This window comes from Ursus arctos, unplaced genomic scaffold (assembly GCF_023065955.2).
Source record: "Ursus arctos isolate Adak ecotype North America unplaced genomic scaffold, UrsArc2.0 scaffold_37, whole genome shotgun sequence".
NCBI lineage: Eukaryota > Metazoa > Chordata > Mammalia > Carnivora > Ursidae > Ursus > Ursus arctos.
Window position 1 is genome coordinate 27,699,420 of NW_026623053.1, and position 24,523 is coordinate 27,723,942.

General features: G+C 40.1%; 2 protein-coding genes across 3 annotated transcripts in view; both read right to left on the reverse strand.

Moving 5' to 3' along the window:
* Positions 1–1,435: 1,435 nt before the first annotated feature.
* DNAAF2 (dynein axonemal assembly factor 2) lies at positions 1,436–8,080 on the reverse strand. Its single transcript, XM_026513666.4, has 3 exons — positions 6,178–8,080; positions 3,068–3,211; positions 1,436–2,274 (listed from the first exon to the last, which is right to left on the reverse strand). Exons 1-3 carry the CDS (start codon positions 8,017–8,019, stop codon positions 1,768–1,770), a joined length of 2,493 nt encoding a protein of 830 aa, XP_026369451.2. The 5' UTR covers positions 8,020–8,080; the 3' UTR covers positions 1,436–1,767.
* A 2,370-nt stretch (positions 8,081–10,450) lies between these two features.
* The window catches only part of POLE2 (DNA polymerase epsilon 2, accessory subunit), a 29,255-nt gene continuing 15,182 nt past the window's right edge, over positions 10,451–24,523 (reverse strand). The window contains exons 11-19 of one of the 2 annotated variants that reach the window (XM_026513672.4): positions 23,471–23,643; positions 22,528–22,617; positions 22,298–22,352; positions 21,659–21,718; positions 21,494–21,571; positions 19,567–19,675; positions 18,260–18,436; positions 16,314–16,381; positions 10,451–13,415 (exon numbers count right to left, since the gene is read on the reverse strand). In XM_026513672.4, coding sequence (XP_026369457.4) covers positions 13,397–13,415; positions 16,314–16,381; positions 18,260–18,436; positions 19,567–19,675; positions 21,494–21,571; positions 21,659–21,718; positions 22,298–22,352; positions 22,528–22,617; positions 23,471–23,643 — 829 coding nt within the window. In that variant the 3' untranslated portion in view covers positions 10,451–13,396. The remainder of the gene's footprint in view (positions 13,416–16,313; positions 16,382–18,259; positions 18,437–19,566; positions 19,676–21,493; positions 21,572–21,658; positions 21,719–22,297; positions 22,353–22,527; positions 22,618–23,470; positions 23,644–24,523) is intronic. The other variant, XM_057306369.1, reaches the window with a different exon arrangement.

Here is a 24,523-nt window from a genome sequence, read left to right on the forward strand (position 1 = left end):
GAACAATAAAAAGCTGCTGTGTCAGTGAAATACAGCCTAAATTGTTTTCGAAAGCCAGAAATGATAGATCAAAGTTCAGTCATGCCAAAGTGAAACATGTTGTAGTGCCAGCTTTAACTGAAATCATACTTTTTAAAAGGACGGATACAGTAAATAATAGAAAACATGCTTAAAATTTATTCCATATTTAATGTGGAAGTTTCTCTTAATAGTAAAAATTGCATTCAAGCAGAAGTTACTCAGAGACTAGTTTCTGTGTAGATAGGACATCATTTCAGTTTAAGAAAATTGTGTATTAAATGGACAATTTTGAAATTATTTCATCAAATTAAGAGTCATATTGTGGCTGAGAAATGCATATATGGTCGTTGTAGGTGTAAGAAATAGTTCTCTTGCTTTATGAGTTACCTTTATGTTACCCTCACAGCCCAATTTGGTTCCAGATTTTATAGTGGTTATAAACGTAAACAGGATGAATTGCCAGGCTTTGTACTAGCTTTTGGTGCTCTGATCTGACTTTCACGAGTTCAGAGAACTAAAGAAATCAGTTCATTTCCAGGACTAAGGTAGGCCAGAAGTTTGAATGCGCTTTTTAAAATCAGAAATAGATCAGATAAACCAGCTTATGGCATTGGGGTCAGTGATTAGATCAACAAAGATTTCCTTTCTACATTTTCTTCTAAGCTGTACTCAAAATTTTTGTGCGAAAAAAAATCTATTTGGATTTTCTCTTGGCTTCCAATATAAATATTAATAACTTAGCCACTGTTAGATAAACTATCTGTTGCCCTTTTTTAGAGATTAGAAGAGAAACTGACTAGAAAACGCTGGCTTTTTGGTTTGTCTTCATGTAATATAGTGAAGACAATTCTCCTATGGGAGCAAATTCCCAGAATTTTTAATTGTTCTAAAATTCTTAAATGTAGGGGTGTCTAGCTGGCTCAGTCAGTGGAGTGTGTGACTCTTGATCTTAGGGTTGTAAGTTCGAGCCCCACGATTGGGTATAGAGATTACTTAAAAGCTTTAAAAAAGTTTATAAATGTATTCCATAAAACCAAGAAATGTTTCAATACTATAATAGTAACTTCCAAAAACATCTTTTAAGAAGTTGAATTTTAAAGGCATCACTCTATAACCTGTATAACTATATATATCTATATCTATCTAGATATATAGTGTGTGTGTGTATGTGTGTCACACATAAAATACAGAGTTGAAGCAAAAATCCTAAATTTCATTCAGTGTATTTGTACTGGATGGTTAATATTGGTTAGTAAAGTTCTAAGAATCTCTATTTCAAGCATAAATACATCCTATTCAGTGAAACATAAATGCATAGTTTTGAAATTCTACCCCTCCCCACACATACACATACTGATTAATTTCTAGTTAATTGCATTCTTGAGAATTGCTTTTTGTAACAGACACAACTTAGTGAATATTTACTTTGAAACTTTATTAAAGTAATGGTAAACAAAAGAAGCCAAAAGCAAACAAGCAAATACATACAGGTTGTATAGAAACTAAATGTTTAACTCTCCATTAGAAAAAATATACATCGATCAGAGGAATCACAAAAATCTCCACAAAACTTTGTATATACAAAGTCTCCATGCAAAAAAAAAATCTCCAGTTTCCCCATTAGAATCAAAATTGCAAATTTTTATACTTTCTTGAATACTTTAAGATAGTAGTTAAAGAAAGATCATCTATTTTAAGTCCAAAAACTTTTTACTCTTAACTTTTAAACTCTAAAATTATATAGAATTAATCCAAGTCATATAGCAAAGAATTATGAAAACTGAATGCACATTGAGTCACATGATCTTTAATAAACTGCACACTACCATCCTGCATATTGGTTTCTTTGATGTTGTTAAGACCAGGTAAATTGTGAACTGAAGTTTTGTTTAGTAGTGTAGATAGCTCATCTCCATCTAATTCTTTCTTTTCTGTTACCACTGGTTCTTTTAAGTTATCTTTTTCCTCATTTGAGTAAACAGGACTTTTTTCTTTTATAAATTCAGGTTCCATTTTTGACTCCGGTTGCTGAGACTTTCCAAATAGTATGTGAGACTCGTCAAGAGACTCTTGTTGCAAGCATACAACTGAACCACAACTGTCTGTTTCTAGTACTTTAACTGCTATAGATGAATCAGAATCAGTTGTTGAGGTGGTAGGATGTTCTATATTTTCTTTTTCAGTTAGATGACTTCCTTCGTTGCCTTTTTCTTCCTTTTCTTGAAGCTGTTCAGAGTTACTACATTCTTGCAACTATTCAAGAGAAACAATAAATTAAGAATCTTTGGGAAAAATAGAAAATTTATTGTACTCTCTGGAAAAAGTTGTTTTTTTTTTAAAGTTGTAAGGGAACAATGCTTACAGATCTGCAGATAGGCTTCCAGGCTTTCCCCCTCAAAGTCATCTTCCAAACGCTGCCAGTTATTTTTTAACAATGCAGACAGTGCAAACCTGGCATTAATTCTTGATTAATTCCCTTCAATGACCCCTTACCTCCTTCAGAATTAAATAATCCTGGCCTATAAACCCTTTAACATGGCCTACAAAACTCTTTAGTAGTCATTCTTATAAGGGCATTCTTGAATTTTCTTGAATTTCTGTGATTCTTCAGAGCCACTCTCCTCCTCAATTCATACGCAAATCAATTGTGTTAGTTACCAAATTATTTGTATCCAATACTGAAGACTAAAAAATAACCAGACTTAAGGTTCAACTAGAAAGAATGAACAAACTAAATGACATAGCTCCTTCCCATGGTTTGAAAGTCAAAAAGACTTGTTTGTCCCTGGACTCCTACTCAAACTTCCCAAGTGTTAGTTTCCCTTTTCCTCAGTGGACAGTTATTCTGGGATTAAATGAGATATATGTGAAAATGAATCACGAAGTGTTTGGCACATAGTAAAATACATGCAAAAAAGTCTTTACTCCCTTAAGTCTTCCCAGCCATTATGTACACTTAATTTAAAGTTATGACATCAAGAAATCAAAAATTATCTGTCAGGCTTTATCCTTGTCTTAAATCACTACAAAGGCTACCAAATCTTACCGTTGCATGAATTTGAATCTTACTATCAGTAACCTGAAGAACTTCAATTAATGGTAGGGTTAAGGGCATTGTCTGATTAGATGGAGGGCTCAAGACCTCTTCAAGAACCTCATCAACATTTTCTTCATTGACAAACAGCCTTTCCTAAAATAAAAAGAAAAAATATTCTGCCTTATAGGTCATTTTTGACACAGTTGATCTAAAAACAGCTCGTACAAGTTCTCACACGCTTCAGGGTTACACTTTTAAAATATTTAATGTTACTCCTATGTTACCTTGGCAGAAGAAAACAGTATTGTACAGAGCAGTAAGAAGAGCAAGAGTATATACATATATCAGAAAAGACCCTAAAAGAAAAACGTCTTAGTCCTTCTCTAAGTCTCTGGTAACAATCTGAAATACAAATGGTATTTTCCTTTCCTTTTTTTTCTCTTAATTATTATAATAACATCACCTCTAGGGCTATAAATGCAGTCGCAGCTATAAAATGTAATTTAATTTTAAAATACTTCCTAATGAGACAGCTAAGGAATGTATATGAAAGGATTTATTCAAATTTTGCATGACCAGTTTGCCTTTTTATTCTTGGCCAGGTAAGAGCCAAATATAATATTTAAGATAAGTATATTCTATTTTTGCGCATTGAGATAATCCATTGTGACAGTAACATATAGCTATTTATAAGAATGAGGTAGATTTCAAGAGGCTGACATGGAAAGATTTCCAAACTATAATTAGGAACTGCATAAATCACTTTCACCAGAATCCCAAACACAAAGCAACTTGTGCATATTCATGTCAAGTGAATACAGGTATATAGTTAGGGTGTTGAAGGGATAACCATATCTAAAATGCAGAAAATCAGTTTAATGTTGCCCAAAATAAAAATATTTTCATAAAAACAAATTTCCAAATAAACAGTTCCTTATTTGGTCCAAATAGGACAAAATCAGGAAGAGAGAAGTTTACAGTTCCCTTATATTAAAGAGTATTTAAACACCTACCGGGAATGTTGGGTACAGAAAAATCTTATATTTGGAGTAATTTCCTTGCTATTATTTTAAAGTTCCAGAATAACTGTATTATAGAAACAGCCCCCAATTAAAAGCATTTCTAAGGTTCCTGCCTCTGGAAAAGACATATTAATTGCACAAAAATACACCAAATACTTTTAGTCTTTAGTTAACCCAAGGAAAAATAGTACTTATAATGGAAATGGTTATGATTAAAACAAAGTATTTGCATAAACTCGGCTTATTCTAATGACTGATTTTACTCTAAAAGATACTGAATTTAGTGGTCCTAAAGCTCTAGGAAAATTTCCAGTGAATATTTAGGCTTTTATAAATCTATTTTGTACTTGTTTATGTGTAAAGTAATAATTCTGACCTTGGCAGTCACAAATCAGTCTCTTTATCATTATTTTCATATAATGCATATGATATAATCATTATATATGTGTACCCACTCATTGTGATTTTTTTAAAAATTTAATATTTAGAGCCTAGTCCAGTGAAACGTAAAGAAAAATAACTGAATATTATGGTTCCATCAGCTTTAGCAAATGTGATGATTAACGAAGTAATTACAAATTATTTCAAGCATCAAAGATATAAAACACAGTTGCCCTAATCCCATTTTGGTCTAGTTTCTTTGCTAAAATAATGTTAGCCTTCTAGAAAATCAGATTAAAATAACAGTCTTTAGTATTCGCTCAACTGCTTATCCATAAAACTTTCTTTCCAGTTGTTATTTTTACATTAAAACAATTCCAGGGGCGCCTGGCTGGCTCAGTTGGAGGAGCATGCAATTCTTTATCTCCGGTAGTGAGTTCGAGCACCATGACTGGGTAGAGGGGTAGAGATTATATAAATAAACTTTAAAAATAAATAGACAAATAATTACAGGAAAACGGCTGCCCTTTTCTAAATTTCCCCCTTCTGATGATATAAACAGATCGTCCATTTCATATTATATTCTCACAAAGTATCTTACCTCCCCCTGGTATTTATTTTACCATTTTGGGAGAGTTTCAAATTAACCACTTCTCACAGAAGATACCCCTCATAAAATGTAACTTATTAGCAAATATCTAGGAAAATCACAGGAAGAAATGAAAATTTCTGGCAAGTTAAAGCCCAAGGCTAAAAACTTAATTTTCAATATATAGTCTGTGCAACTAGTTGTATTTCTAGGATATTTAACCCTTGGATTTGTTAAAAAAAAAATTACATGTAACACTGATACATACCTCAGTGAAAACTACCAATTGTTAATTTATGTGTATAAAGAGTTCATTAGAACTTAAAATTTTACAGACTTTTAAAAAAAATTATCAATAGGGGTGCCTGAGGGGCTCAGCCTGTTGAGGAACCCACTCTTGATTTCGCTCACATCATGGTCTTGGTTCCTGAGATGGGCCCAGAGGAGGCTCCCACTCAGCAGGGGAGTGTGCTTCTCTCTCCCTCTCCTTCCCCCCACTTGTGTCAATAAAAAAAATAATAAATAAATTAATTAATTAAAAAAATCTTTTTTAAAAATTGTCAATACTGGAGTACTGAATCTGAAATTCAAGAACCTCAATAACCTAAAAAGTATAGTAGCCACTACGATCTAACACACCATTCATGAAAACTATGTCCTGAGTAAACTCAGCCCCAAGTTCTAGAGTACCTGCCCACAAGAGGTGCAGCTGATCTTGATGTTCACTCTAACAAATATTTATACAATTGATCTTTCAACAAGGGGGGGGGGAGGAGAGGGGAACCCCCCCCAAGTTGAAAAATCCACCTACAACTTTTGACTCCTCCAAAGCTTAACTACTAATAGCCTACTGTTGACTGGAAGCCTTACTTATAATACAGTCTATTAACTCATATTTTGTACATTGTATTATATACTATATTCTTATAAACTAGAGAAAAAATGTTTTTAAGAAAATCGTTAAGAGAAAATACACTTATAGTATTATAGTGTATTTATCAGAAAGATTCGCTTATAAGTGGATGCAGGCAATTCCAACCTGCGGAGTTCAAGGGTCAATTGTAAGAGCAAATTTTAAAAGTAGGGATGGAATATTTCAAATATAAGAGTCTAGAAAGAACTGTTACCTCCAAAGAATCCTTGTTTAAACCATAATACCATTCTCTCCAATGGCCACGGCACTCTGGAGATTTGGCCAGTTCTATCACCGCATTGTTTGAAGAAATACTAATCGCAGGTTCTTTGGTACTCAATTTATTCTCCGGAGCAAATTGCAAAAAGAAGGAATAATAAACTAAGTCTTGGGTGGAGAAGCCTACTTTGTACCGGGAGGGGCTTACATCCCCTTGAAGACTTCCCGACTGGATCCGAGGCACCTGAACCAGCAGAGTCAGGGATTCTTCATCCTGACGACACTGCAACGGAGGACACAGAGGTTCCTCGCCGCCGGCCCCGGGACCACCCATGGCTCGACCGGAGCGCTCCCGGCCCGCGGCCTTCCCGATCACTCGCTTCCCGACTCTGAGGTCTCCACACGCTCTCTCTCTTCCCGAAGAAGACTCCCCGTCAGGGTCCCCAGATGAACTACCAAGGGCGCCTCCTCCACCGTCCCCAGGTGAGTTCCCTGCGACGGAAGGTGGCGGCTCCTCCCCGATGCCCGTTTTCCACGCCGCTTGCTCGTCCACGTCCCGCTCCTCGGGCTCGGAGACGAGCTCCCCCGCAGCGGCAGCCGGGGCGCTGATCCCGACGTCCGCAGCCCCGGGTGGCCTGGAATCCGGGCCACCGGTCCCGGCACCACCCCCCGCCGGGCCCGCCTCCCCCTCACGAGCGGAAGCGCCAGCCGCGCCGCCAGTTCCGGACGCGCAGACCGACTCTTCCGGCGCCACGGCGGGTTCCTGGCGCGCGAGGGGCCGCGCCACGGGAAGCGTGACCACCAGCTGTCGCCGGGCCTTGTTGAACTGCGCCTTGCCGCGGCCGTCGTCCACCGGGTACGGGAGCGAGAGCCGTAGCCGGTAGTCGGGTTTCCTCGAGTCGAGGCACAGCCGCTTTCCCGTCACCTCCAGCTCCGCCCGCTCGGCCGAGCGCAAGAGCGGCAGCTCGATGGTGACCACCAGCTCCCGGGGCACCGGGCTGGGGGCCGAGTCCCGGGAGCAGCGGTAATCCTGGAGGTCCACGTGGTGGCGCTGCACCACGCTGTAGCGAGGCTCGGTGGGGGCGGGCGGCTGGACCGCCTCCGGAGGAGGGGGCGACTGGGGCCGGGGGACCGCTGAGCTCCCGGGCGCCGGCGGGCCCGGGTAGGGGTAGGGGAAGTCGGGGAGGGGGCTCTCCGGCTCCCCCTCGGGCCGGGCCGGGACGCCGCCGGGGAGGGGCGTGCGCAGCACGGCGGCCTCCGGAGCCCCCTTGTACTTGACCTTCAGGGTCTTGGCGTTCCTGCGGTCGAGCTTCACGCCGAACTGCTTCTCGACGGCCTCCAGTGCCGTGGCGTCCAGCATCTGGCGGAAGGGCTCGTGACGCCGGGCCAGCGCGAGCGCGTCTGGGTGGAAGACCACGTCGTAGACGGTGTAGCGGGCGCCTCGGCCCCCCGCGTACTCGCGGCCGGGAGCCAGGCTGTAGGGCAGCGACCACTGGCTGCCGGCCGCCGCGCCCCTGGGGCTGGCTCGGCCGCTGGGCGCGCCCACCAGCGCGTTGCTGCACACGTTCACGAAGCAGCGCCGCGTCCCGTCGAGGCTGGTGCGCAGCACGTGACCCGGCTGCGGGTGCACGAACCGCACATCCACTCCGCGCTCACGCTCCAGCGCGGTGATCTCCGCCTCGTAGCGCCGCCGGTTCTCCGGGTCCGTGAGCTCCTCGGCGTACTCGGTGAACATTCGCCGGAACTCCGGGTCCTGGAAGGCCGAGGTGAGCCGCTGCACCTCCTCTCCGCTCAGGTCCAAGTCCTCCAGCGGCGAAGAGGCTGCCGCCTTGGCCATGCTGCCCCGCGGCTCCTCGCCCTCGGGCCGGGGCAGATCGACCCGCGACCAGGTGGGTGGGACGCGCCGTGAAGTGACTGCTCTGCGGAGAATGGGGCGGCCCGGTTCGGTAACCGCCGGAGAACTGCGCCTGGGGCAGCGCGTGGTCGTTGCCATAGTGACAACGCCACCAGCCGGGAGGAGGGGCAGGCATTGGAGTGGGAAGGTGGAAATGCCACAAATAGCCTCTTAGTGCCTTCAAATCAACTACACTACATACTGCCTTTTTAGATTCCTGTGTCGTGGTGCAATTACTTCTGCAGAATAACTCATAATAATTGTAATTTCCAGCATTTATGTACATTATGTTATTCACAAGCTGTAATTCAAGTTTAAGCTTATCTATACTTTCTACTTTACCAAACCAACATTTCAGTTTTCTGGACAGTTCACCATAAAGTTTGCCCTGTAACAACTCACATTTGGGGCAAGAGATATGGGCAGGCTATTCATAAATAACTAATGATCAATAAGCATACAGGACTGTTTTTTAAGTTTATTTATTATTTATTTTTTTTATTTAGTAGTCTCTACACTCAACCTGGGGCTGGAACTCAGGACCCTGAGATCAAGAGTCGCATTCCCCTGTGACTGAGCCAGCCAAGCCCCTCAGGACTTTAATAATAAAAATGCAAATGGAAGATCCCACATACTGCCTATCAAAATGGCAAAGGCTGTTCTTACGATTACTGTATTTCGTTGGGGCGGTAGTAATGCCTTTCTAGAGAGTAGTTTGGTAGCGGTATCAAAAGCCTCTAGAAGGTGCATATTCTTCATCCAGCAATTCCAAGTCTAAGAGCGTGCTCAAGGCAACATTTCCCATGATTCTAAAGGTTTGGGAAGAATTCAAGAATTCAGCAGTGGGACTGGGTGAGCAGATTTTGCTATAGCCATTCAGTGGGATTTTATGCATTCAAAAGTGATGTTACAGCATAATAGTTATTGACTAAGGTAGTTAGTAATTGGTAGTTAAATTCAGCGATTGTTTTTGTTCTCATTTTGTTGAAACTTTCATCAACATTTAGCACAGTTGCTGTTGGCATTACCTCAGTGACTAGACACTGCGGATTTCTCTCCTACCTCATGAGACACCTGATACTATATAGTCTGTGTTGCAAGTGTTTGCCTCTGTTCCACTTCTGAGTGGAAATGCCTCAAGGCTGAGACCCTGTCTCTTCTTCATTTACGTTCTCTCCTTGACAAATATATTTACACTCACAAATACCAGACTTATATATCAGGTTCCTAAATTCCAGACTCCTAACTTCTAACTCCTTCCCAGTGTCTGCCCTCATCTTATGATCTTTTGGCCGTATTCAAAATAGTTGACTCCCCCTCCTTGAAACATACTTTACTCTTGGTTTGAAGAACTCCACCCTCTCCCATTTTCCTCCTCCTTTGCTTGTTCCTTTCCTGCTGGTCCTCTGAATGTCGGAGTCACCCAAAGTCTGTTCATCAGCTTGCTTATCTAATTGTATTCCTTCCAGATGATCTTAATCAAGCTCACAGCTTTAAATGCCATCTAAGTTTAGATTCATTCTTTCAACAGGTATTTATTGCACACTTGCTACACCCACTACTTATATTAGGTAAGGCACTGTTCTAGGCACTGGATGGAACAAAACAAAATCATTGTGTTCCAGGGATGTGAAGCAACTGGCACTCTCATATGCTGGAGGTATCTGTTGGGTCAATCACTTTGGAAAATTTCTGTTGACTGTAATGTATATCTCATAACTAAGAAATTCTCCTTCTAGATGTGTATATACAATAGAAACATATCCCTGCCAAAAGACATATATTAGAATTTGCATATTTGTAATAGCACTATTTGTAATAAATAGTAGAAACTACCCGTTTCCATCAACAGTAGAATAGACAAAATGTGTTTATCTACACAATGGACATGAATGAACAATGTGGATAAATGTTACTGACAAGGTTGTATGAAAGAAACCAAATGCAAAATAATACATACTGTATGATTCCATTCTACAATAGGCAAAGCTTGGCAAAATCTCACTGCCAGAAATCAGGCTAGTGATTGTCCTTTCTAGGCGGGAGTGGAGTGTTGTGATTGGAGGGGAGCAGGAGTGAGCTCTGGGGTGAAGGTAGTATTCTGATTCTAATTCTTGGTATTGCTAACAGGATGTGCAGTTTGTGAAAGTTCATGGAGCTATACACTGACAATAGGGGACTTGTATGTATGTATCTCACACTTCAATTTAAGTTTTTGAATGTACTTGTAAAAAAAAAATCCTTGCCTTCATGGATCTCATGTGGGATGAGACTAGTGACTCCAAAATTTTTTTCTCCAGTCACACCTAACCTCTGAGCTCCAGGCTCATGCCGCTGCCTACTAGATACCTCCACCTGGATGTGTGATAGTTATCTCCAAATAGAAAAACAATTTTTTAAAGTTTTATTTTTAAGTAATCTCTACACCCAACATAGGGCTCAAACCCACAACCCCAAGATCAAGAGTCGCACATTCCACTGACTTGAATGCCAGGCAGGCACCCCTCCAAACAGAAATCTTGATTTTTTTCCCCTCTCAAACCTGTTATTTCCCCAGTGTCAGTAAACAGTACCGTTCACCCAGCTGCGTAAGCCTAAAACCTGAGTGTAATCCTTGATCCCTCTTACCCCCTCCCTGCACCGCTGTTCAGTTACCAAGGCCTGTGGTCTCTTCTTACACATCCCGGACACATCCACTGCCTTCCGTTTCTGCTCTGAGCCACTGCATCATCTCTGTCGCAGACTTCTGCAGTAGTTTCCTGACTGGTCTCTTCAGCCTTCCCTTCTTACAGTCTCTTCTCCACACAGTAACCTTAGTGATCTTGAAAACCAGATCTGCTGAATGCCCTTCAGGAGCCCCACGTCCAGATTCCTTGTGTCTACAAGGCCATCATGCCTTGATCCCTAGCCCTCTCCATCCTCCCCCCCTGGTCATTACAGCTCGGCCTCCACGGCAGAATACCCACCGCTCCTGTGTAGCCCGTGCTACTGGTTAAATATGGTGGGTGGGGGCCTCCACTGCACAGAAAACACAGGAATGTGCACAGGGTCCGTACTGAAACATTCTGTTTTAATTTTACCCTGCCTGCTCTGGGAGGTCCCCGACCACTGTAAGAGGACATAGTAAATTCCACAATAGATTTTGGTGAGTGATTTGGGACCCGATTCATCTTACCTAATAGGTATATTTTACAGAACACCGGATTAAGTTTCCGTGCCTATAAGGCAGAGAAAGCAATTCACGGGCACAATCCAGTCTGTAATCATGTCTTCTTTAGTGCAGACTGTGATTGAAATCACCAGTGATTGAAAAGTCAGGATGCTTTACCTGAAAATTCAGATTTCTCCAAAATGGCCCGCTAGGCTCGGCTTCCCACACGGCCACAGCTGGCTGGAGCAGAACAGCGGCAGGTGCAGCCGGTAGGTGCACCTGCGTGTTCCAGGCGCACTTCCTGTGGTTTCCCCACATGAGACCAAGAGCTGCTTTTCTCACAGCAGAGAAATTTTACCCACGCCTGTCTTCTTGTGTGATCTACGTGGCCCCTGTTCTAGGCGCATCTTCATGACCGTGCCTCCGACCCAGATTTCTGGCAGTGAGGTCGGCTGCGCTCCAGCTGACTAAGCACCAAAGTCGGGGAGCACACCCCCTCTCTGCTTTTCCCCAGAACAGAAGCCAGGATACCCTTTCAGCGCTGCTGCTTGCTGCCCCATCTTTCACACTTCTGCTTTTCATTTCCGGACGATGCAATTCCCACCCTCTTCTAGTTCCAGTCTTCCTCTAACACTCATTGTCTGCTTCTGGCACCTTACCTGCTCATAGTTAACAGACCTGCTGCATTTCACTTCACCTTGCTAAGTCCCAAATGCACCCTGTCTTTCTAGACATGAAATGTAAAAAGATCTCAAAAAGCTCATCTTATAGAAACAATTAAATGAATGAGGGAACACTTTGTATCGGTTTCCATTTATAACTTCCTGTCATCTTTCATATTTAGCTCTGGTTCTCATAACTGGACCAACAACCTTGCAGTGTTTATTTTATTTCACCACTACTTTCAAGGTCAAAATTGTAAATTTTCCAAGCAATATAGCTTTTGAACTTAGGCCTTAATTTTCATCTTTAACTTTTCCTAGGCTATTCTTGAAATTAAAGCTAAGTCTTGCTTTTCTAACAGCAGGCCTCTACCAATGTTCTCCCTAAATTTTCCATCCTCAAACCACTTCTCGAATTGCCACTTCACTCTTAACTACTAATTCACTTATCACTACATTGAGATTAAATTCCATTGAGGAATTTTCCCTTCAATATGTCATTTTTATTTTTTATCAGTCTCTCTGCCCCCAAAAGCTAATTTTCTTGCAAAGAAATGTCTTCCATTCCAGGCTCTCTGTAATATTAAGATTACTTCTACATTTGAAACAGTCTTTGTACCCCTGACAACTTCCTGTCTGTCATTCAGATTCATTTCTAGGCTATTCTTGCAATGCTGGAAACTAAAAGATAAGTAAGGGGATAGTGTTTAGTGATCACATCCAAAGAGCAAAACCTGCTGCTTCAAGATAATGTGTCTTCTGAATGTAAAATCTATGGCGACTATGTGTTTTTAAATTTCCAGTGTGGGGGCGCCCAGGGTGGCTCAGTCAGTTAAGCAGCTGCCTTAGGCTTAGGTCATGATCCCGGGGTCCTGGGATCAAGCCCCACATCAGGCTCCCTGCTCAGTGAGGAGTCCCCTTCTCCCTCTCCCTCTGTCTGTTGCTCCCCCTGCTTGTGCTCTGTCCAATAAATAAATAAAATCATTAAAAAAAAATCTCCAATGCCAAAAGATAATTATGAAATGATTACCTTAGTAATATCCTGACACAAAGGCTTTCACTATTATTAGAATAAATTCTGTGACTTAAAATTTAGTTTGAAAATTGCTGAATATACACTATTAGGACTCTCAATTCTTATGGTGATAAAAACCTAAGTTAGACAAAATAAGGATTCAGAAAATTTTAAATATTTGTATTTTTCTTAAAATGAATATTAGCATATGGCTAGTCTAGAAATAATGAGACTTTAATTTTTAAGCATAAATGTTAATCAGATTATATCTTCATGCATATATTCATATTAAGGCTATACAGAAAATATTATTGCTGTAAAACTTTGTCAAGTGTACCATGTTTATTATAACTTAATACCAAAATTTCATAAAATACAAATCTAAGAACATTGTAGAGTTTATCATAAGTTTACTGGAACTTATCAAAATCACATAAATATAAGATTAAGCGAACTGATGAATTTTCTTTCTTCAACTGCTCTTTAAGAATCTCAAAAACCTTGAAGTTTGCTGAAAACAGAAATTCATAAAATTAAACATGTTGGAAACCTAAGTTATTGTACATTTCTAAGTACTTAGTTTTAATTAATTTAAAAAATAGGTCATTATATGCACATTGTTCCAAATTCAAAAGGGGAAGAAGTGAAAAATAAGTCAGTCTCACACTCTATTTGTCCTTATAAAGACAGTCTAATCATATATAAGCATCTACTGGGGGGGGTATATGCTTTAATAACATATACGTAAGTGGTAGAAGACAATGAACACTTCTATACCTTTTTTCAATTAGTAATATATATATATATCTATAATTTTTAAAACTAATCCCTTCTTTAAGGCTTTGAAATTTAAATCCATTGGAAAAATTCTGAAGAAGTACATACATTTAAATGGGTACCCATTTATTTACTTTTTTAAAAAGATTTATTTATTTATTTTAGAGAGAGTACACAGGAGGAGGCAGCAGGAGAGGGAGAGAGCGTCCCAAGCTGAGCCTGACACGGGGGTCGATCTCACGACCCTGAGATAATGACCTGAGCCGAAACCAAGAGTCAGATGCTCAGCTGACTGAGCCATCCAGGCGCCCCCGTAACGCCCATACAGGTACCCATTTAAACTGTTTGTTTTGCTATTATACAAACTACAGTAAAAACGCTTGTACCTACTTTTATGCATAAGCCCAAGTTTACCCGTAGGATAAATTCCTAGAAATGTAAATGCTGGTATATACAGTCTAGGTCTTAAGAAGTCCTGTCAGATTGCCCTCCATAAGGGTTTTTTTTTTACCACCCAACTATGTGTGAAAAGGGTATTTCTCCACTACATCACCAATACTGTTTTATTTATTTATTTATTTTTATTATTTTTTTTTTTAAAGATTTTATTTATTTATTTGACAGAGAGAGACAGCCAGCGAGAGAGGGAACACAAGCAGGGGAGTGGGAGAGGAAGAAGCAGGCTCATAGCAGAGGAGCCTGATGTGGGGCTCGATCCCATAACGCTGGGATCACGCCCTGAGCCGAAGGCAGACGCTTAACCGCTGTGCCACCCAGGCGCCCCAATACTGTTTTTTTTAAATAAACAACTGTGTGAGAGTCCCTGCTGAAAGACAGTTAACCTTACCTACTTTGACTATGTTTCTGTGATTAACGCTACAATATGATTTCATAAATAATCTACCAAAAGATTTCCTCTTTGGAGAAACTAAGTATCAGGAAGACCAAATGATTCCACTATATCTTGAAATTGTTTTCTGTTCTCTCAAAAATAAACATACATCAACCTGTTTGATCAAGCACTAAAATGATTCCTTCAATTATCACTACTAAATTATAGTTCGGAAATCACGTCAAGGCTTTTCAGCATCTGAGTCTATAGAAGTTAAAGGAACCAGCTATTTCAACTCCATGAATGGTGAGCATTAAGTCAAGGGCTATTTTAGAGGCTTTTAAGGAAGACAGGTGCATACATGACTTCTAATACAATAATGTTAGGAACTATCATGGAGTTCTATAAAAAGTGCTTAGAACACAAAATAATTCTGCATGGCAGCTGGGGACCATTACCAGAAATGTAACTGAAGTGTCTTCTGCTATCATAATTAATAAATCAATTAATTTCCTATTGTGGCTTACTTATATTCCAGCTCATTTTTAAAAAAATGTCTAAAATGGTTTGCAGAGATAGATGTAATAAGATAAAAGTAAATGAAGAAATTCAAGTAATGGGAAAATACAGTTCAGAAAAAAAAGAGAAAGTCAGGGCTGCACCCAACATTTATGCTAGTAATCCCTCTGCAACTAGAGAAGTGAGCTACACATTTGGCTGTGCTTCCTAGCAGTGAAAGCAAAGGGAGTTTATTAGAAGATTCACAGTCTCCCCTAAGATAAACAGTTGCTTGGGACAGACACAGAATCCTCTTGTCCTGAGACCTGCTGAAAGTGCCCATTACAGATTTTCATAGCAGAGTAAGTTTCACATCAAATTGCAGTTCAGTAAAAGCCATTCTAAAGGTGGACAAAATATGCTCCAGACAGACAGCCCTCAGTAATCCTGGGGTCACCAAATCAAATGCCCTCAGGGGCATCCAGGTGAGAGCAGGCAGCCAAGACACTGGAGGTGAGTGCTTGCTCTTACCACATGGCATTCCAGATCAGTTTTGGATTTTTAGGATTCAGTGTGGGCTACGTAAAGTCAAACGCTTTTTGGGATTATAGAATAGACTAGAATATCTGTGACTTTAATGAGAGTATCTGTCTGGTTATATTCATTCCAAAAACTAAGCAGTGTGTGGAATATAGTAAGAATCAAATATATGTCAACTGAGGAAATCCAAGAGGAAAATTTACAATATCTCATAAACTGAATGGACTTAAATTTTCCATGACTACTGAGCAGCAAGAACAATGCATAATTGTTTTTTCAAGAAATACATAAGAGGGGCACTTGGGTGACTCAGCTGGTTAAGTGTTGGCTCTTGATTTCGGCTCGGGTCATGATCTCGGGCTCTTGGGATTGAGCACCGAGTTAAGCTCACACACAGCCAGGAGTGTGCTTGAGGATCCTTCTCTCTCCCTCCCTCTGCCCCACCCTGCCACACGCACGTCGCTGCGTGTGCGCACTCTCACGCTCGCGTTCTCACGCACACGTGCGCACATGTGTGCATGCACTCTCTCTCAAATAAATAAACCTTTAAAAAATATAAGAAACTTAATCATGATTTCAGGGTTAGGAAGCAGATGTATTTTTTCCTTTTCAATTTTATACTTTAAGCATTGTTTGAAGTTGTTATCATGTACTTGTATTCGTTACCAAAAAATAAAGACAACTGGGCTGTGTGTTCAAGATTACACTCTCTGACCATGCCAAAAGACAGCTCCTCCTTGCTGTTTCCGGGGGTATACTTACCTGTCTTCTACTATCTTGTTGGATGGATAAAAAACTTTGAATGAAAATCCGCTTCTTGGAAAAGAGCCCTTTGGAGAAAAAAAATGCCTGTAAGTGAGCATTCAACTTTTATAAAAGAATTCCTATCTTTAAGCTCAAATTCCTTGGTCATGACTTAAAGTTTTAAGATGTAACTATAAAGTATTGAGAGATTTTTTTCCTCATCTTTATAGAGAGAAGGTATTACTATAAAATGTTTCCACTTGAAGCAAAAGTCTTTCAAGTTGGCTAGACAGTCTTATACTAACAGACATAACTGGAAATGCTTAGGAGTGAGAAATCCTCGTGTAAGAAATACACAGTACCACGTGATGCTACATATGCAAATAAGACACTGGAACTTCGCGTTCAAGAACGCTTTCCCGCCCCTCTTTCCAGTGAGAATCCGCGCTCACGGCCGTCTGCGGTGCCCCCAGAGCAACCGAGCAGTAACACAACTGTCTGTCCACTAAACTCCAGCACAGATGGTCTTTTCATTTCAGTCTCTGTGTCCCTGGCACTAACTCAGGGTCTGCCCACTGCAGACATTCGTTAGGGTGAGTAAGTATCAAGAAGGGATGAAGCAGGGCGTCCGACTCGATTTTGTGTAGTGATCTCCTGGGCAGTGGGATTGGGCCGGGCCGGGCCGCACTGGGCTTCACGCTCAGCGGGGAGTCTGCTTGAAGATTCTCTCCCTCTGCCCCTCCCCCCACTCATGCTCTCTCTCTCTCCCTCTAAAATAAATAAATAAATAAATCTTTAAAAAAAAAAAGGGATGAAGCAATGTGAGAAGTTTTGGGCTTACCCAAAAGGTATAAATAAAGTAAAAAAGGATATGATGGTGTAGGAGGTGGTTGTTTACTGGCCTACAGGAAGAGAAAGTGGAAGAATTCAGAAATAAGGCGTTATCCAATAAAGCATTGACTATGAGAACACCCAAAGAGTTAAATTTAAATAAAGAAATAGTTTTACTGTGAAAGAATATAGGAAAGTGAATAAAGATTCTAAAAAAATCAGGCCACAAATTTCGAACCGTAAAACAAAACCCACTGCCTGTGCTCATCCTTAGAGCGGTTCTCAACCACAGAAAAGGTTGTCCCCCAGGGGACATGTGGCAAATATCCTAAGACATTTCTGACTGTCACAACTGGGGGGCTGCCATTGGCATCTCAGGATGAGAGGCCAAGAATGCTGCAAGCACCCTACAAGCACGGGATGGTGTGCCACAGCAAAACATCCCTGGGTTCAGAATGTCAGCAGTTCCACGGCTGAGAAACCCTGTCTTAGCGGAAGTGGGACAAAATAAATGAGTGTTTGAGGAAAGCAGTAACCAACAGTATGCCATGTTTCTAGAGATGACCCAGATGAAACAAAGGTATTATGGTCTAAAATTCACAAGAATCAAGGAAACATACAGATTAGAAATCACTAGTGAAGATATTTTGTTTCATATCAACAATGTTTATGCAGTAATTATTCCCAAAATTTGAAAAGGCATTGTATCCCAAAATTTGAGAAGAAATTGTATCCCAGTAAGATTTTCCACATTCATCGGGCTTACACATTTCTGGGACTTGCACAAATTTCCAGAAATCAAAATCATACACAAAGGGCATTAATATATTTAAAGAGAATGAGCTGTAGGCTCTGAAAGCAGTTGCCAGAAAGGAATCCCAAGGCAGCACTCTGAAGGGGAAAAGACACCTTTAGATTTATAAGCTTCAGTGTATTGTTTGAATTCCCTTTACTTTATAGCCACATGCTTTCCTGAACGTTGAAGAACTTTCTTTGTATACCAAATTAATTCAGTGTTTCACTAATAGTACATTTGTATACAACAATAATTTTACTAAATATATATTTTTTAAATTTAAAGAAATAACACTCTAATCTTGACAAACTATGACTAACGTTAACTGTATTCTTACAGGGTTTATGCAGAGGCATTCCGTATTGGTCGCAGTGAAAGGGTCGTATCTGTCTGCGATGACAAGGAGATCAGGCACAGGGTACACTCGCAAAGCATAGTCATATGCCCAGTACACTGGGCTGACATAAAGGGGTAGAGGAGTCAGGTGTCCTTGGGATAAGATAGTCTTTACAAACTACAAAAGAATGATATAAAACAAACTTCAGTTCATTTATAAAAATTAAAATTGCTAACACATCATTTTAAATTAAATATCAATTACCAAAAGGACTAAGAAAAATTTGAGAAACAATTAGGAGGACTTTGAATCACAGAGCTTTGGGAAACACTCATATGAAATGAAACTAGGGGCGCCTGGGTGGCTCAGTCAGTTCAGTGTCTGCCTTCAGCTCAGGTCATGATCTCAGGGTTCTGGGATCGAGCCCCATGTCGGGATCCCCACTCAGTGCAGAGTCTGCTTCTCTCTCTCCCTGTCCCTCCCCACTGCTCTCTCTCTCTCAACTAAATAAAATCTTAAAAAAAAAAAAAATGAAATTAACTATCCTGTATTTTAGGAAAAATCTGTAAGTTTTCATTTAATACCGTATATATCATAAAAGCTACTACCCCAAATAGTCACATTGGAACAACTGTACTGATAGCTGTACAATAAACTTGGTTACTAATTACGTTCATCTAAAATGAATTCCACAGGGGCGCCAGGCTGCCTCAGTCGGGGGAGCACTTGACTCTTGATCTTAGCGTTGTGAGTTCAAGCCCCGTGCTGGGCGTAGAGATTACTTAAAAGAAATTAATCCCACAGCTTGAGTAATGCCAACAATAGATATGCAGCCTACATAAACTTTAAATATTATAAAATAAATACAAAAAGTGCTGTGTGATCCACCTGCACGTTTCCCAAAGTGGCGCAGGGGCTCATGTAACCAGGGGTCGACAGTTCACGTCAGGGAACCCTGATGTGGACGTAGCATATAAATAAGGAATGTGAGGAGCATAAACTTTTTTTTTTAAACAAATATACATCTATTTTGAAGTACAATGTAAGATTTATGAGTTTTAAAAGCAAAATAGGAAGCTTCAAAGAAATTTCCTGTTCATTCTAGGTTTTCCTCTGCCCATTAGGGGATACTTTGGTGAGAAAGTTGAGGAACACGGACTTAGTAACAAAAATTAACTTGCTGACAAAAGTATGTTCAAATTATTTTGAACCATAAATAAACATAAAAGGGCAAGTCATTAGGTGGCTTAACAAAATCTTATATAATGCAACACTTAAGACAGTCTAATAAAGAAGACTTAACTTACATGATTAGGAATATCCAAATTGCTACTAGGAAAACGGACACAGTTTCTGCACATTTTATTCACTAAGTCTTCACGAAAGACAATAATTTCTTGTGTACAATACTGAATTCTGAAATGAAAACAGTAGCTGAATTTGACTTCCTCAGGAAAAAAATATGGGATAGTTTAAAAGGCAAAATGTTTTATGATACAAAGCCACCCCCCCATTGTTTACCACAGCAAAAGTTCAGCTAGAATCTATTGATCCATTCACTCAACAGTAATTTACTGAGCTCTTCAGATGCATCTGGCACCATTCTAGGGACGAACGAACAGAACAAAAAGATCCCAGTCCCCATGCAGTTTATATTCTACTGGGGGCAGGGCAGTCTGAGAAAATAAACAATAAACATGATGATTATGTAGGGATATGGGGAGATGACTAAGTGTATGAAAAAAAGAAAAACAGGCTATTAGGGATCATTTGTGAGGAGAGAAGGGCCAGAAGGCTGGCCTATTGAATAGGATAATGAAAACAGGTAGGGCTGATCACGGAGTCTGATCTGAGCACAGACTTGAAGGAGGCGAGTTAGTCACACAGATCTGCAGAGAAAGACCACCGTGCCGGCCAACGAAGCAGGTACAGTGGGGGCCCCGAGCTGCAGCATGTCTGGCATGTTTGAGGAACAGAAGGGAGGCTGCAGTGACTGGAATAAATGAGGAAGAAAGGAAATCGGAGAGGGAACAGGAGGCTAGGTCATGCAGGGCCCTGACTACCACGGTGAGGATGTGGGCTTTACTGAATGGCGCGAGGGGGTCCCACCTTTCAGGGTCAGTAAGGAGGACGTGATAGGCCTATGTGTCAAAGGACCACCCCGACACCTCGTTAGGAACAGACCTCAGAAGGAGGGCAGGGGGAGAGGCTGGAGACCAACGAGGAAGCTGCTGTAGTCACCCAGGCTAGAGAAGATGGTAGAGGGCCACAGAGGTGGGCATGCTGGGATGCAGCCGCATTCTGCATGTATTTTGAAGACTTCCTGAAAAACTGCACGTGCGAGAAACCCAAGTTTCTGGCCTGAGTGACTGGTTGGGGTCCAGAACAGGTTGAGAGCTGACGTGGCGATACGTACACGGGACCGAAAGCCTTGGGAGTGGACAGGATCACTGAAGGGGTGAGTGCAGGCAGAAAAGAGAGGAGAACCAAGGACTGGGTGACAGCCTGTGATTACAGTGAGTGGCACATGCAGTAAACACATCATCTTCTCACTTTTCCGTTGTAACTTTTTTTTTTTTAAAGATTTTATTTATTTATTCGACAGAGATAGAGACAGCCAGCGAGAGAGGGAACACAAGCAGGGGGAGTGGGAGAGGAAGAAGCAGGCTCCCAGCGGAGGAGCCTGATGTGGGGCTCGATCCCATAACGCCGGGATCACGCCCTGAGCCGAAGGCAGACGCTTAACCACTGTGCCACCCAGGCGCCCCTCCATTGTAACTTTTCTTAAAGTATGTGTAATGAGTATATCAATTTTTAAATCTCCATCTGGTTTTCAACTTCTAAATTCATTATTCAATTAAATGTGTTAAAATTAAATCATGTTAAAATATTTTTAAATTTTTGAGAAACTGGGACGCTTGGGTGGCTCAGTCAGTTAAGCATCTGCCTTCGGCTCAGGTCATGATCTCAGGGTCCTGGGATCAAGTCCCGCTTTGGGCTCCTTACTCAGTGGGGAGCCTGCTTCTCCCTCTGCCTGCTGCTTCCCCTGCCTGTGCTCGCTCTCTCTCTGACAAATAAATAAAATCTTTAAAACAAAAAAGTTTTGAGAAACCTAAAATAAAGAGAAATTTTCTCTTTATCTCATGGCAGTCAAGGCTGGGAGACGCAGTTTAAGAATCAAGTTAATTTTGAAATGAAAGGAAAAAAAGTGTAACACAAAATGGTAATATTTACCTGCAAGGATTAGTAGTAAAAACTGAAAATGGTACCCTTTGTCTGAATTCACTAGTGATGCTTTCAGCGAGTGGTGGCCTATAAAAACAATTTATGAGGTACAGAATGTATCTTTGAATTGTACAAATTTTTTTTTACTGTTAGAAAAATCTAAACAAAACTTACCTTGGTAAGATGGAACCAAATCCCGGGTCCTCTGGACCAGGTACAAACACAAAACGACTACTGCAGCAAAATTCAACATAATTCATTTAAAAAATAAATTACGGCAACACTATCCGATAGTCTAAAAACAAGTTACTGCCTTTAATTCAATTATGAATTTTTAATATTTTTAATAAAATTTCATGCATTTTAATAAATGAACTACTAAGTCTCCAGACTAACACTGTCCAATAGACCTTGCTATAGTGATGGAAATGCCTGTATCTGCACTGATTATTGAGTGCTTGAACTGTGACTAGTGTGAGTGAATTTTAAATTATATTTAACTTAAAATAATTTAAATTTAAAGAGACACATGTGGCCAGTGACTGTCATAGTGAAGAGTGCAGCTCTAGATATTTAGAGTAATGTCACCAAGAAATTCAAAATAGTTGAAAGTAACACTCTTCCTTTTAATATTTTTCACTATAAATCTCTAGTACAGTGTAACATACATTATCACGATGTGAGGATAATTTTATCTCTTAGCACTGATTTTCTCATATTTTTCTTTGTTTCTTAATAATCATGGATATCAAATTCGGAATGCATTTTTTATTTTTAAAAAACTTATAAAAATATAGCAGTAGAAATCATTACCTTTGGTGGATACTCGGATATTCACATATTATGTCTGCCAAAGTTTTTAAGGAATCTAAAATTTTAAAGGGATATTAAATTTAATTTGAATATAATGCACACAAAAATCAAATTATATTTGATTAGATACAACCCTGCATCTTTTGAATGAAATCAAAATATTATAGATCACTTCTTATCAGTTTAGTTTATATAAATGTAGAAACACTTATTCAGTAGACCTTCAATACCTTTCAAAGCTTGAACTTGATTTTTTCCATACGGTGCAGATGAAAAATTACCACACAGAATAAAGCAGGTCGGAGGTGCTGGTGAATAACCTAAAAATAAGAGAATAAAATGAATATCAGTTTCTGAGTCTAGAAATCAGATTAAAAACCCTTTAACTATGAGGGGTTTTTTGTTTTATTTTGTTTTTTAAGTAAGCTCTAGGTCCAACATGGGGCTTGAACTCATGGCCCTGAGATCAAGAGTCACATACTCCACCAACTAAGACTAACCATGAATTTTTTTTTAAAGATTTTATTTATTTATTTATGTCAGAGAGAGAGAGAGAAAGAGAGAACAAGAGCTGGGGTGCGGGGCACAGAAGGAGAGGGAGAAGCAGACTCCTCACTGAGCAGGGAGACCCATGCAGGGCTCGATCCTGAGACTCCAGAATCATGACCTGAGCTGAAGGCAGACACTTCAGGCGCCCCTAACCATGAATTTTTAATAATAAAAACTTACTAGTTTAATAATAACTTATTTTAATAACTATTATTTTTAAATAGTAGTAGCAATGCTGCCCATTTATTGCACACCTGCTATATGCCAGGCCCTGCAATGGCTTGATTTTCACAACATCCCTATAAGCTAAGAGAGAGATTAAGTAACCTGACCAAGGTCTCAGGCTGCAGTTTAAACCCACTTCTGTCAGACTCCAAAACCCAAGCTCTTATCCATTCTTATACTAACTTAGGACTAATTCTTACTTCTCATGAGTACACACACAGAGTAATTTTTCAAATGTAAAAATGTAAGTCTGTAAGATGATCTCTCTTAAATATGCCACTGCTGAGTCAACATTTACAAGAAAATAGACTACTCAAAAAGTTACATTTTTTAACAATTTAGTTTTAAGACCTGACCCCTTATACTGAGTTCAAAAGAGTAGAAAAGAATGGCACCCACCAGAAAACATGGTGTGAAGCTTTCCCAAAACTTCTCCTTGGTCTAACCAAACATCAGATATAAACACAAACATGGCATCTTTATTCTCTTCTTCTAGTTGTTTTAGTTTTGCAGAAGTCTTCACAGATGTATTAGAAGGCCCTCCAAAAAAATTAACATTTCCATAGTATGCCCTAGGTAATTATGACATAATATTAGCTTCTATCCTATATTCTTTTGGAGATTTCTTTCTTTTCTTTCTTCCATTTTTTTTTTTTAAGATTTCTTGTTTAATCTCTACAGATCAAGAGACGCATGCTCCACTAACCACGCCAGCCAGGCGCTCCTTGTTGCACGTTTTCTAATAATTTTACAAATTTAGCTTCTTTCTAATGAGGTTATTTCCCCCTTAGTGTACACAGTACCATGAAAATATACTATTTGTAGCACTTAAAAAGCAAACAAGTTTATTTAAATGTCCTAAGATAAGGAATACCAGAACAGTAAATAAATACTTAATAGGCTGGATCTGTGTCTTTTAAAACTGACTAAAGCAAATATTAAAATGTAGTTGAAAGACAGAGAAATGGGAATTTGATTTAAACAATATCTAATCAAAGTGCTCAAAAAAAGCACTAACCATTTAACCAAACAATTCCACTTCTAGAAATTTATTCTAAGGGCTTACAGAGGTCTACAGAGGGGAACCTACATCCCAGGATTGTGACACTTTGGAGGTTACAAAGCAACATATGTGTCCATTTTTAATGTTAAAAAAAAAAAAGATACAGACCTGTGTATTCATGCATAAAAAGAAACTCTCTCCCTGGATGTATGTATGTATATGTGGTCCCTAAGTAAAATATGTACATATATAAACACAGCTCAGGTTATAGTCTTAAAGCCTAAAAAAAAAAAAAGCTCATCTAGCAGATTCTATTTTCTTTATTTTACAAAAGCGAAAATGAGGTTCAGGAGTGCTAAGTGATTCGCCTGTGGCCGTCCCAGTTAAGGGGTGCAAGCGTCGGAGAGCCAGGCCTGAGCTCCTGGAGAACTCTCCACGCCCCTCCTCGG

Coding starts and splice junctions, on each gene's coding strand:
- DNAAF2 (XM_026513666.4), bottom strand. CDS start 8,019: ATGGCCAAGGCGGCAGCCTCTTCGCCGCTGGAGGACTTGGACCTGAGC. Junction 3,212..6,177: donor TAAACAAGGATTCTTTGGAG/GTAACAGTTCTT, acceptor TTTTTATTTTAG/GAAAGGCTGTTTGTCAATGA. Junction 2,275..3,067: donor AGATTCAAATTCATGCAACG/GTAAGATTTGGT, acceptor TCTCTTGAATAG/TTGCAAGAATGTAGTAACTC.